A 14,922-nucleotide genomic window follows, 5' to 3' on the forward strand; every position below is an offset into this window, starting at 1 on the left:
ATATAAAATATCGCGATACTATGCTGTTTCGATTTTTTCACCCACCCCTAGTATATATATATGTATGTATGTATATATATATATATATATATATATATATATATATATATATATATATATATATATATATATATATATATATACATATACATATACATATATAAATATAATTCAGATTTTTTTTTTTACTGTTTTGATCGTTTATTATTTATATTATTTGTTTAGATTTTTTACTATGTCTCTTGTGTGCATTTTACCGTATTTACTGCTGTAATCCTGAAAATTCCCCACTACGAGACTAATAAAGGAATATCTAATCTGATCTAATCTAATTCACAGATCAATTAAACATCTGGATCAACCAAATTACAAGGAAGAGGGCAATAAAGTAAACATAATGGAGGCGCAGTCTGTAGGCTTTACCCTGGCCGACTACGCAGTCTTTTCTGCCATGTTGTTGGTCTCTATGGCCATTGGACTCTTCCAGGCCCTGAAGAAGAGGCCAGGGGACACACAAGAGGCCACTGCTGATGACTTCTTCACCGGGGGTCGGAGCATGCCAGCAGTGCCTGTTGGGTTGTCACTGTGTGCCAGTTTTATGTCAGCAGTCCAGGTTCTGGGTGTTCCCTCCGAGGCGTCTCGATATGGCTTTAAATTCCTCTACATGTGCCTCGGACAAAGCATCAGTTCCCTGCTAACAGCTTACCTTTTCCTGCCAGTTTTCTATCGACTGGGCATCACCAGCACCAATCAGGTCATAATGAACTTTCAGTTATTACCCCAGTTTTAGTGATGCATTTAGGGGGAGCATAAACACTGTGGTTTATTTCAGTTTCATGTGGCCTGTTTGCAAAAGTCAAAAGATTGGTATTTGTATTTGTTGATATATTTGTTATTGATGGAAGTGGTTGTGGAATCTCGACCAAAACTGTTTATATATAATTCAAATTTCTCAGGAGAATAATATAAGAGAGAAGTTTAATTTAAGGGTTTAAACAAACTGAAAGCATAAAAATACCCAAAGTAAGAGTAAGTGTGTATAGACAGGTGGATGGAGTTTTCTGTCAACATTTTGAAATGCACCTGTGGGTCTGATGTGTGGGAGGAATATAAGAGGTGAGGAAGGATGGGGAATGTGTTCAGAGATACTGTGCCGTGATGTAACTGTTGCATTCTGCCGGTCACAGTATCTGAAGATGAGATTTGGCAGAGGGATGCAGCTGTTGGGGAGTATCCAGTTTCTGGTGGCAACGGTATGTCAGACATCACTGTGTTCTCTGATGTAAGTCAGTTATCACTTAAAGTCTGAAAAAGGATCACATTTTCCACGCACACATGGTCTTTCATTTGCACAAACTGAACCCTCACAAAAGTTGACACTATATTTGTTGATTTCCTTGTTTTTCTTTTTTTCTCAGCTGCTTTACACAGGGATTGTCATCTATGCGCCTGCCTTGATTCTCAACCAAGGTAATATCCGCTGAAACGTCTCTCTCTGTATGCATTGATGGGATGTTTTCATTGATTTGGCATTTTGGTTATTATTCTCACAATTCTTTGGATTTAGCCGATCTTTCTCCATGACTTTTTCAATTTCTCCATGAATTCACCACTTTATCACAGTTAGAAGTTTATTTCTTGTCAGAGATTTGTTACAGTTATACCCTCGATAGACACTATACACGTAATTTAAGTATTGATCAGATAATTTCAGCATAATTTGGTAGCATGGTAAACTAGGGTCTGACTAGAATATTTCGTGACATTGTATATGATTTCTAATTGGACCATATCATCTAAAATGTGTCTTTATGTATTAGGATCTCCTATTTGGTTTTATAATTGGTGTATAATTTGGTATATTAGTGTAGTAGCCTGTAATGTGGCATTATATGTGGTTTCTGATTATATCTTAATTTAGTTGTATAGATAGATAGATGTATACTGTATTCATCCCCAAGGGGAAATTAGTTTATCACAGTAGCAAGCAAGTTACAAAAAATATCAGGAATGAAAAATACTCAATATATACAACAACACAGCAGACAGTATTAATTTAGGAAATAAACAATAAAGAAAGTGAAAAATGTACTGTGTAGTGTATGTTAAATTACTGTCAAGAACATGTTAGTTCTAGTTTTAGTCTAATTTGATACAAAGCAGGGCTTGTTGCGTTTTATTAGTGTACTACAAAATAAAGTGCCTCATTTTCTATAGTTTAAGAATAAGATGGTTAATTAACTGTATATTCCACATTAACACTGTGTTGTTTTTTCAAGCTACGGGACTCAATATGTGGGTGTCTCTGTTTTCTACTGGAATCATTTGCACACTGTACACCACACTGGTAAGTACGTTTTTTCCCCTTCCATTTCATCAAACTAGCCTGGCACTTTAAAAGAATTTACACCCAATACCTACACACACTCACATACATACCTACTGACTTACTTGCATACACATACACGTAGTTCACTCACACACACATACACACAATGCAAAGCTTTCCAGAGGGCAGGTCCACAGTAACTTAAAACACCATTACCAGCTCCAAATCTTATTCTAGCTCCAACCAGAAAGCCCCTGTCTGAAGACCTGAGAGGTCTAATGGGGGTATATTCATTGAGCAGGTCAGAAATATACCAGGGAAATTAACCATTTTTAAGTGAATTCTCTATTGAATGGGAAGCCAACAAAAGGGATTTATGTATTTGAGTAATGTGGTGATGCTTTCTAAGAACTCTGGCGGCTAGATTCTGAAGGACTTCCTATTGAATGTTTTGGTAATCGAGTGGAAAGGTCATTGCAGTTATCTAATCTGTTGAAAATTAAAGCATCAGTTTTCGGTAGAATGAAAGTCTCATAATGTTTGATATGTGATTTTTCAACGCTTTTTAAAGTCAGTGTCTAGGATAACAAACGGGTTTCTGACATTTAGGTAATGTTATACAACGTATACAGCTAATTCTTTCCATTGTTTTTGGGATCAACAAGAAGAATTTCAGTTTTATTTGTGTTAAACTATGATTTTTGTAATACATGTTATCAGGTTGGCCTAGGTCATTAGGAGAAATAGATATATTAAGCTGTGTGTCATCTGCATATAATTAATAGTTTTCTAAATTATTTCCATCCGGCTGTGAAAGTCCTGGATATTAAAGATTGGTTTGTGATGTGAACCAGATCATCCAAAAGACAATGAACAGCAGCTATAAACTGTCTGGTGGGGATGCAGTCAAGTGAACTGCAAACTCACTATGTTTGTTTGAGGAAGCAAATTCTACAGGAAAGTGATCTTGTCGGATTAATCTGTTTATCAGTAATAGGAAGGTCTGCTAATACTCCTGGATAAACACATTACCTGTGTTTTCCTTAATGTGACATTTCAGAACCCATTCATTCGTTCATTTTGGCTTGTTTAAGATTTAAAGGACCCGTACTTGTATAGCTAATCTTCTAGTCTTCCGACCACTCAAAGCGCTTTAACACTACATGACATCATTCACCCATTGATGAGAGGAGCTACCATGCAAGGAGCCACATCAGGATTAGCAACCATTCACACATCGAACCACCGATCCTCTGATTGAAGGACGACCCTGCTCACCACTGAGCCACAGTCGCACAGAAGCAGTGCATGTCCGCAGTATGGTCCATGTCAGTGTGTCCTCATGACTAAAATGTATTTATTGTCTGTGGTTTTAATATGTTTCATTCAAAGTTCTTGTTGGATGGTTGAACAGTGTTTGAAACCCCCTTCCAACTCAGAATTTTTTTGGATCTTTCAAAAAACAATACGACAAGCATGCCTGTTTCAATTTGGTGAAGTTGAAAAAGTAGTTGTGCAGTGTCATTTTTGAATGTCTTGTTTCTTCCATCATCTGTCTGTAACAGGGGGGCATGAAAGCTGTGATCTGGACTGATGTGTTCCAGATTATAGTCATGTTGGCTGGCTTCATGGCCATTTTCATCCACGGCACAGTTCTGGTCGGCGGTCCTGCAGTGGTGCTGGAAATTGCCAAAAATGGATCACGCATTAATTTCAATGAGTAAAAACACAGTTTATTTTGTTTTCCTTTTATTTCAACGCATGAATATGTGGATTACCTACTTAAGATGCTTAAACCATAGAATATCATCATAGTCCTACTGCAGTTCCTTGGCAGTCATATATACATTTTGATAACGATGCATAAATTTAGGATTATTTCAGGCTGATATGAAAAATATATAACAGAAAATATATAAAAGGTAAAAGTACACTTACAGCGAAACACACAAGTTCATTCCTGACCTGGGAAAAAAGTCCGGTGATGACAAACTGAGCAAAACATATCAAGTGGTTGTCCATTGTAATTCCCGTCTCTGCTGTCAAAAGCTCTGGAAAAAGTTGATAACTGAACCTGGATTAAAGATTTTAAGTTTTTGTCAAACTATACCTAAACTTAAACTTTAATGAAAAGAGCCTCTATCGTGTAGAGTGTCACTGATTGTTTGATAATATTTTGCACCAGTTTTAGCGTTGACCCGCGGCAGCGCTATAGTTTCTGGAGCCTGACTGTCGGAGGGGCATTGGTTTGGCTGTCCATGTACGGGGTGAACCAAGCACAAGTCCAGCGCTACATCTCCTGCAGAACAGAAAGAGATGCCCAGTTGTGAGTGGAGACTTTTTTGCCATTCACATAAAGATGTATTAGGGGTTTAGAACAGCAATTTCAAATGTTTTCACAAATTTGATTTAGATTAAGTTCATGGATTGTGGACCACAACAACGTAGCATCTGTAAAGTCCCCTTCAGGTTTCCAAGGAAATATTGTAAGGCTTTGTGTCATGACAAGTTAAATACTCACTGCACAACATAAAGCCAAATCATTTATTTCAACAGATTCTGCATTCAAATGCATGTTATGCAATCGTCCCATTTTGGTCGTGCTGCTAAACTAACAAGATTAGGCTAACAGATGGTTCAATGGATTTATGTCAAGGTGTTGACATATACAAACAAATTAAAAAGACAACTAAAGACAACAATGGTTTACTGAGTAAACATTCTTCTGGTCTGGTAGGTAGACTAAACACCAAGTAGTATGTTCACACGCATCTAACAAACGTCGTCAATATTCCTTATAATAACCGAGAGATGGTACTTTCCTAAACTGTGTTAAAAAGTTGTGACTTTAACAGCCAATGTTGCAGAGCAGAGTTTCATTATATCCACAGGTGTTGACATATCAGCATAATGTTTGTTTTAGGTCAACAATATAAATTCAAAGGTCATCCTGAAGTGAAAACACAAACCAATATCTCCATGCAAAATTCCAATGTCAGGAGGTTTACTCAAGTGTTATTCTCAATAGGCATTTTATATTATCATACATTCTGGCATTGCAAACAAAGTATCTTTTCTGAAATGTTCATGAATTCATGAGGAATTCATGAGGATTCCAGATTCCTCTGTAAGATTATTCATAAATGACTTGTTTAATTCATGCATTCATTCATGTTGACAGTCAAGCCTTTAGTTTACAGCAAGGTATCAATCAGCATCTAATTCCTCCCCAAAACATTAAAGATATACAACGGCCCTTCAGGCTTCACCAAAGTGTCTAAAATTATAGATTGTATAATAATAAATCCATCATCGGGCAAATCTAAAGTTGTATCTTTACCACACAAGTGAGTAGTGAATATGCAGAAGTCTAACATTGAAGCTGGGAGACTATAATAATGTTTGCTTTTGCTTACAGGGCGATGTTTGTGAATCAAGTGGGTCTGTGCTCCGTCGTGGGCAGTGCAGCAACCTGCGGCATGGTCATGTTTGCTTATTACATCAACTGTGATCCACTGAAGTCTGGGAGAATTTCTTCCCCGGATCTGGTACTAAAGACACTCATATGATGATGATGATGATGATCATCAGAGCATGATGCTGTGTAGGCTTAAGAGCTATTGGAAGAGAAACAACTGTTTGTCTAAGAAGTTTGACATGGCTATGTAATGTGCTACTACACCACAGATGTTTACTTAGGTGAATTATCAAACTGAGGTGTGTTTTTCAGATTAACTCAGGATAAAAAAGTGACTGGTGACACAAATTGAATTTGCTAAATTAATTTTAGTTGATTACATTAACAACTGGATAACAAGAAGAATTTCAGTTTTATTTGTGTTAAACTATGATTTTTGTATTACATGTTATCAGGTTGGCCTAGGTAATTAGGAGAAATAGATATATTAAGCTGTGTGTCATCTGCATATAATTAATAGTTTTCTAAATTATTTCCATCCGGCTGTGAAAGTCCTGGATATTAAAGATTGGTTTGTGATGTGAACCAGATCATCCAAAAGACAATGAACAGCAGCTATAAACTGTCTGGTGGGGTATATGTCTGGTATATATATATATATATATATATATATATATATATATATATATATATATATATATATATATATATATATATATATATATACATACTCTTTGTTTTAACGGTTTCCCTCTCTCCCTCTCCCTCTCTCTCCCTCTCTCTCTCTCTCTCTCTCTCTCTCTCTCTCTCTCTCTCTCTCTCTCTCCTAATGAAGTACATGCCGTACTTTGTGTTGGACATATTCAGAAATCACCCTGGATTTCCAGGTCTTTTCCTTTCCTGTGCATACAGCGGGACACTGAGGTATTCAATCTTGATTTCTCTAAACTAAATTCATGATTAATTTCCCACTTTAAAATGACAGTGTGTAAAGGTCAGGATGATTTATTGGCAGATATTAAACATAATATTAATAACTATGTTTTAATCGGTGTATAATCACCCAAAACTAAGAATGTTTATATTTTTCTTAGCTTAGAAACAGACATTTATTTCGCCATAGGGAGCGGGCCATCTTTTACTGCCATGTTTCTACAGCAGCCCAGACCGTACACTGGCTTTATAGCGAGAGCCTTTTGCATTTTACATTATCTGAAGTTAGGGATTATAGACTTTATACAAGATGTGGACATAGTCATCATGACGTCAGACATTGGTTTGTCGACTGCCGTTCTGAAGCCACGATTTCAGCAATTTCGCAGCTGCCATGTTGGAATACGTCCGTCGTCCTGTTGCTTTTTGCTATTGATGAACGGAAGTTACCATATCTGGAATGCGAATGAATGATGTAGTGACTGCTGGTAAGTAGAGGGAATTTCTTTGGTAAACTTCTCTGGCTGAGACAAAGCAGCCAAGTGGACAGAAGACAGGAGAAATGACTGATACTGACAGATATTATTGACTTTATATAATGACTTTGCTTTTGTAAACATAATTGTTGCGGCTCCAGAAACAATATTTTGCTTTAAATCATAATAACTTCTAATTCTGTTCTGAATTTATTTGTTTTTAAAATTGTATATATCTTTTTCAAAACAATGGTTCAGTCAAGTAGAATAACTGAGTATTGATTAGATTAGCCCCTCGTTGTACTAAAATCCGAAAGATACCCATTTCTACCTGTAGGTCATCTTGGAAAGGGAGGGGCTAAGCTGGGGGGTATTTAGTTGGTTGCAACCTGCCACAAACCTCTAGATGCCACTAAAATGTACACACTGTCCCTTTAATGAGAACCAGTGGTGGATTGCCAATGGTGGATTGGTTAGGATATACAGTCACCTGTGGAATAAGTACTTTTACTTTTGATGCTTTGTGTAGTTTTAAGATGAAAAAAAGAGACCTTTTTACCATTTTAGATCACATTGTGCACCTGCAATTCAAAATAAATTTCAACAAAATATTTCAGTTTTTGTTTAAAAATCCATTTTTACTTCCTGTAAAACAAAATATGTCATGCGCTTACGTAAGCATGTACTGACCAATTTAAACTAAAATGACACCCATCAATCAATCTGCAACTTTTAGGGACAAAGGATGTGTGTGTGGCAGCACAGTCCTCTGTCACTCGGCATCAAGCTACATTCTAAGCCTGTCCACTTTTTAGCGGTACAATGAAATGAAAAATAATTTCTCTCTCAAAATTCCTCTTGTAACAAGTCTTTTTTTTTTTTTACAGCACAGCCTCCACAAGTATCAATGCAATGGCTGCAGTAACAATGGAGGATCTGCTGAGGCCTCGTCTGCGCCTCATGACCCAGAAGAAATTGATACTACTTTCGAAAGGACTGTGTAGGTCAATCCTCACCGTAAACATCCACTTATTTGAGTTGTTTTACGCTTGCATGTATTCTTAAAACTGCTATTCTTTTAAAACCAACTGACAATCATGGTATCTGGCAAAAAACTCACTAGATGTACATTGGCACCTACAGTCACTTCTTGGAGTACTAATCTTGTTTCATCCACTTCTTGTTTTTGTAGTTTGGAACCGTGGGGATTTTAATTCTCTTTTTTTTCTCTTAGCGTTCCTGTACGGAGTTAGTTGTATTACAGTAGCTGCTCTCGCTTCCTTCATGGACTGGGGAGTTCTTCAGGTATAATAGCTACATATCACTATCCACTACGTGATAATTAATCTATATAAGACTGTAATAGGAAATGTGCAATGGTTTCGAACTGAGCTACAGTGTAAGATTTATTTAGTTTTTTTTCTAATAAAGTTGCCAGAATGTCCCTTTTCTTTTCTATCAGGGATCGTTTACCATAATGGGTGTGGTCAGTGGTCCAATACTGGGTGTATTCATTTTGGGGATGTTTGTCCCAGCAACAAACCGGCTGGTAAGTGGATTAATTTGTTTCCTGTGTTGTAGTTCAGTTTCTCGCATGATAAATCACAAAATGTATGAGGGAATCTCATGGTATTGGGTTATTTCTGTCACAGCTTGCCTTATCACTATTTATGTTGGGTGCACTATATATATATTTGTATGAAGGTGTATTATTTTTTATAGAAAGCCAACCACTATGTATTATTAAATATATATTTATATATAAAATAAAGTCCAACTGATGTGTGGCATCCTGTTTTCCTCAAATTGCTCCACGTCTTCTGAGAAACGTTGTACTTGGTCTTTCAGGGGGCGTTCACAGGACTCTTAGTGGGCTTCTGTGTCTCTCTGTGGCTGGCTATCGGTTCATCTCTTTACCCTCCCAGTGAGGAGACGATGGGTGTGCTGCCCAGCTACACAGGCGACTGTGGACTCAGCAACATCACCCTGAACAGCAGCCCTCCCCAGAACCAGCCCTCCATCTCCACTCAGCCTTACCCCGATGACCATGGGTCAGTGAGTTCAGCGAGGCCTGCGCTGATACAGAATGTTTTGCCCCATGTGGTTTACATTGGTTAAAGATGGAAAACCACATCTATGATCACAATTGATTTGTACTCAAATGAATACAAATATAGATGATGAAAGATTTCATTGAAGGAGCAATATACAACATTCTGAATATATAGCAGGACCAACTATTTAATATGTAAATAGAGTGGAGTAATGTCTACCTCAGCAGAGAATGTCACCCTCCCTCTGTGAGTGTTGTTATCTGAGCTTCCCCTTGCTTTGATGACATAGCGCGCCCGGCTGTTTATTTTATATTGTAGTGCATGTTCCTGTATGCCTGAGTGCCTCACTGGCTAGCTCACAGTTGTCGCTCTTTAATGCTTTCATATTTGCGCACAGCTGCTAACGGCGTCTTGACCGATATTGGGGAACTTTATCAAATTGTTCTTTGACCTTAGAAACTCTGCGTCATCCTGACTCACCAGGCCCAAAAAACAAGTGTATCTTATCAAATGTTTTATGTTTGACTTGCTATACTTTTATCCAGTTCTCGCCCTTCACCCACTTCCTTTTGGACCACAACACCTACCAGGCATGCACCAAGGCTGGGATGCCTCCAAAGTGTGGGGTCAGGGGTGGGGGTGGGAATAATCCACATAAATAATGTACATAAAAACCTTTTCTCGTGGTTAGACCGCTGAACCATATATGGGGGAAAGAGCTCTATACATTCAGCAGAATTTTACAAGTGTCTGTTCAATAGTGACTGAACGACATTTAAGCGTTTTCACATCACGTGTGTTTCTCGAAAGCAGTGGTTCTCAACCTTTTTTCAGTGATGTACCCCCCGTAAAATATTTTTCAGCCAAGTACCCTCTAACCAGCGCAAAGCATTTTTGGATGAACAAAAAGATGTAATACACAGCACTGTGCCATTAGCGCCTGATTTAATATAGAATATATCAAATTCAGTTTATGAACTTACACTTATATTTGATTGAATATTTATTTTTATTAACTATTTTTAAATGGATGCAGATGGATGCAATCTCATATTATGCACCTTTAATGAATATGGGTTGATATAGTGAAGTGTAGAATAGTACATTTAAAAAAAACATAGAACTAGATTTCTGTTCCAACAATACAACTGAAAACAATATTTAAATAACCCTTTCTTTTCTGAAACTAGGGGCTTGCTTGACTTCTACTCCCTGTCCTACCTCTACTTTGGTGCCATGGCAACTAGTTCGGTTGTTCTAGTTGGGACGATAGTGAGCTATGCAACAGGTGAGAAGATAAAAAGACACACAGGGACACATTCAGAAGTGCTGTTTTAATACACTACACTGAGTTGCTAGTATTTTAGATATACGCTTCTATGCAATCCAAACGTCTAATGTTCCATTTTATGAGACTATATCAAAGAGATGGAATTCAACTCTGTTGTTATTTGTGGTGGTTAATTGCATGACATTACATGTGTGTTTCTCTACACACAGGACCAACAAAGAGGATTCATATTAAATATGGTTTGTTATGGTGGGATCTGAACAAAGAGCAAGTAAAGGTCCCGTCAGAGCACAGAGTAAGTACTATATCATAAGCTTGTGACTGTGATTGAGTAGAGATTCAGAATTTAGAAACATGAGGCTAAAGTAGAACAGGATGAACCAGACAATAAAAACAAGAGATTATATTTTCTTACATAGTAATATGAGCTTACATTTTAGCCAGGTAACACACTGGACGCTGACCTTATGCTTTCATCTGAGACTCTTAATGGAAGACTTTTGTTCTAAAAAGGTATTGAACAATTTTGTAGATTGCACAACAAAATGAATCACTGCTAAGACTGCAACAATCGCATTATTATTATTAATAGATCATGTTTTACTTTCACTGTGTTTAAAAGTATGGCTGTGTTTGTTTAAGACTGGAACAATGCCCAGAATGGTTCCCTGTCTTGAAAATAAATAATAAAAAAATATTAGTATAATTTTAGTACAACAGATATGATAATATTGTGTAAATAATCCAGCGCCTCTTAAATCCTTTCCATTTATTTCATCCTTTCCTTGTCTCCCATTCATATTTCAAAACAATACACAAAGTGAAACAAATATTTGACTGATACCATTATTTTTGGTTAAGTTTCTACAGAGACTGTGATACTGTTGTTATTGGGAATTCTTATGGCCACAATAACATAGTGAAAATCGTATATATTGACACTCGTAATTTACTGATGGCAGATTTGGTAGATAAGATGTGTATGCAGCATCACATCTACAACAACTCTGGAAGGCTTTACACCACAACTACCACAGTCACGTTTAACGTGTGTGTACCCAGTATGTGTGTCTGTCAGAAAGTGTTTGGTGTCCATCAATGTTAGTTTCTTATTGTTTTAACTCCAACATCTTGCTCTTTTTGGCAGGGAGACGAGGTAACAGATAAACCACAGCGTGTGCCTTTGAGGGACATGCATAAAGAAGACACAAAAGAAGAAGAAACAACAGATACCAAATCACCACTCAGAGTTTAGGTGTTGAACAGCTTGTTTTAAAATTACAAAATAGCACTAATGGGAGGTTTTCCTCTCCAGTGGCAGAGAGGATTTGTATCAAATATATCCATGCTCAATTCAACTCTTAATTATTTAAGTTATGTCTCTTTCTTTCTTTTTTTCAAATCCTTAAAATGTTATTGGATAATGAAGGGTATTTATTGTTGTGCCAAGGAAGGTAAAGACTCTAATCAAAAACCCTCAGGTGTTATTTGAATTCCTGTAATGCCACAAAAGCTCTTTCATTACAACATTCATTCTGGTATGTTCCATATCTGTAGCAATGCACACCTGCACCTCAACCAGTGTAATTGGATTTGGGACAGGTGGCCTTGGGTGTGTGCTTGTTTCATGTTCAAGTTTATATCCTTACATTACCTTAAATTTCCTCTTAAATGGACAGTAAAGGCAGTCTTTTTTCTTTACATACAAAAAGAGTGATCTGTTGTGTCTGTGATGCCTGATATGGCTTTCCATGTGAACTGCAGGACACATTGTAACTCTTTCATATCATTTGACAATAGGTCTTTATGGGTCATTGCTTCAGTTCCCATACAGCCCACATCAGTTGAGACCTGCAGTAGTTGTGGCTGGTTTCAACTGCCAAACTCCCAAGTATAATTACCAGGATTGTTAGCCGTTTTCAACACCTTTAATCTATTTCAAGTATGTTTTATAGTACATGCCGAAAGCACACATTTCATCACAATACATTTGCTTATTGTTCTTAAAGATTATGATTATCCACATTACACACTTCTGTGACTACATTAGTGCATATAACATCCCCAGTATCCTGGAAATTGACTGTTAGGGTTAGTAATACACTGGTCATACACCATTTTCTGTGAGTTTGTATGGTAACATAGTGGCAAAACTGAGATAGTGATAGCCAGTTGAAACTTTACTATCCGGCTCTTCAAAGTCCTGTGGAGGCTTCCAGGACGCCTCCACAGCTCATCAAGATAACTTCCAGTTTAGGGAATTTTTTATATATACCCGTGTCGAATTAACACATACAAAAATACAGTATATATATTGGGTGCATCAAACTTGGAATAGAGTTGCAAACCTATTAGTTTGTTTTCTTCTTCTTTCATGAGCCTATATTTTTATGAGAATGTTCTCAAAACACTAATTTCTCTAAGTGTGTTTTAAATTGAAATATTGTACTTATTTTATTTTTTTGTCTCTGTTTCCTCTCAAAGTCGTAATAAATATTTATAACGTTGAAAATATGGTTACGTCTTTAGAGAGGGAGTGGTATAGTTATTTGTTGTTTTTAATTATGTTAAAACTGTTATCACCATACATTTTGAGGTTTTCGATTTAGGCTTAAAGAAAGTAACTTGAACTTTAGATACTTCATTCACTTCGTCTTGTTGTGTTTTAGGAAAATAACCATACTTCTACTGAAGTAGGATAGTCTGTATACCATTTCTTTATTTAGTCTCTCAATTTCAGTTCGCATTTTAAGGCCATTCAAAATAGGAGTATATAATAAAAACCTACGTGATTGTCTCCTGCCATTGATAAAGATATTAAGGTGTGCTACAGGATATATTTTGGTGTATACTGACACCTGCTGATTATTGAACGTCACTTCCAAATGCAGAGGCACATGGCTGCCACACATCCATTATGGCTGCCAGATACATGTAACCAATAAGTACAAAAGACCTTCACATCACATGGTGGTCATTTATTGCATTTTCTTAATCGTTCACCATTCTCATTATACAAAAGTAAGCATAACATTTCCAGACACTCGCTCTTCCAGAATAAATCGGTAGACCCAACTGAAACTATTTCTTTAACGTTGTGGGATTGTGCTTCCGTGCACATTGGTCCTGAATCCCTCTAACACCTCCATGCTGCCCCTCTGCCACCTCTCCTTTCGCCCGGTGCCTCACCAGTCCTCCGCGGCCCTGTTTGAGTCCTCGTCCGCTACTGCACAGTCCAGACGCTGAACACCAGGAAGCGCCAGGTCCCTTTCGTTCAGCTTCTCCAGAAACGAGGAGAGCAGCCGTTTGTTTAAATGGTCTGTCAGGGTCCTTTCCTGCTCGACCCGCTCGTTGTCATCAGTTCCCCCCGAATCCACTTCCTCCGCCTCGGTGTCCGCGCGTAGCTGCGGAGGGGCCATCGGCTGGTGGTTCAAGGACGAGCCGTTGGACTGCTCGTCCTCCCCGGACTGCTGCTCCGCGCACCTCCCGGCGTCCGCTCGAGATTCCGTCTCCATCTGCGATATTAAAGTGGTTTGCAGGGCGGCATTCTCGAGCTGTTTAAGGCGTTTACTGTGGAGGCCGTAGGCAGGAGGTTCATTTCCAGTCGCGTTGTTGTTGTTGTGAGCTGGCTCACCAGTTTGCTCCATCATGCTCTGCGTCAGGAGTGCAGCCTACAGATATGAAAGGCTTGTGTGGCGCAGACTGGGAGGTGTCGCCTCTTCGTGGCCACAGATAATACTGCACCATTATCGGACACCCGCAGCTCTTCGCCAGAGGAAGAAAGTGGGAGAAAAGTATTCATTTATTCCGTTAAAAGTTGCATTACGACTATCATTTCAATACACTGCATTACAAGTACAAGACATGTGTGCAAAGTAACAGTTAAGTAAAAATACAGAAATATAAGCAACATACTACTTTAAGCAGTGGTGGGATGTAAATGTACATTTAGTAGGCCTGTACTTAAATATACTTTGAGGTACTTGTACTTTACTTGAGTATTGCCATGCTCTAATCTACACTGCATTTTGGAGGTAAATACTGTTCTTTTAACTACATGTATCTACACTTTGCAGAGAGAGGTCACAAAATATATTCAAACTAATAAAGCAATTAAAATTATCCCGTCCATTATTGGTTGCAAAAATAGTGATTATATTTACAGATGAATGCATCAATAATTATGCTATCAATAATCGTGCTTTAAGTATATTTTTGATGCTAATTGCACGTCTACTTAAATAAAGTTTTGAATGCAGGGCTTTTACTTACCATAAGAAGATATATAACATTGTATTTTCATTGCACGCTTAGGAAATCCATTTCGTCAATGAAAGTAAATGTACTCATCCCTATACACAAACCAGCATCATTCAACAAGTCTCCAATCTTTGTCACGAGGCAATGAGCCTATTCTTATA

The 14,922-nt window shown here is 37.7% G+C and overlaps 1 protein-coding gene across 1 annotated transcript; it reads left to right on the forward strand.

Annotated features, from left to right (window-relative positions):
- Nucleotides 1-397: 397 nt before the first annotated feature.
- slc5a5 (solute carrier family 5 member 5) lies at nucleotides 398-11,756 on the forward strand (the record flags this gene model as incomplete). Its single annotated transcript, XM_079221595.1, has 15 exons — nucleotides 398-754; nucleotides 1,188-1,253; nucleotides 1,419-1,470; nucleotides 2,280-2,347; nucleotides 3,895-4,049; nucleotides 4,515-4,655; nucleotides 5,748-5,877; nucleotides 6,583-6,671; nucleotides 8,044-8,156; nucleotides 8,391-8,461; nucleotides 8,619-8,705; nucleotides 9,005-9,207; nucleotides 10,401-10,498; nucleotides 10,711-10,796; nucleotides 11,649-11,756. The coding sequence occupies 15 exons, from the start codon at nucleotides 398-400 to the stop codon at nucleotides 11,754-11,756; spliced, it is 1,824 nt and encodes a 607-aa protein (XP_079077721.1).
- Nucleotides 11,757-14,922: the final 3,166 nt, after the last annotated feature.

Source organism: Taurulus bubalis (genome assembly GCF_910589615.1).
Source record: "Taurulus bubalis genome assembly, chromosome: 7".
Lineage (NCBI taxonomy): Eukaryota > Metazoa > Chordata > Actinopteri > Perciformes > Cottidae > Taurulus > Taurulus bubalis.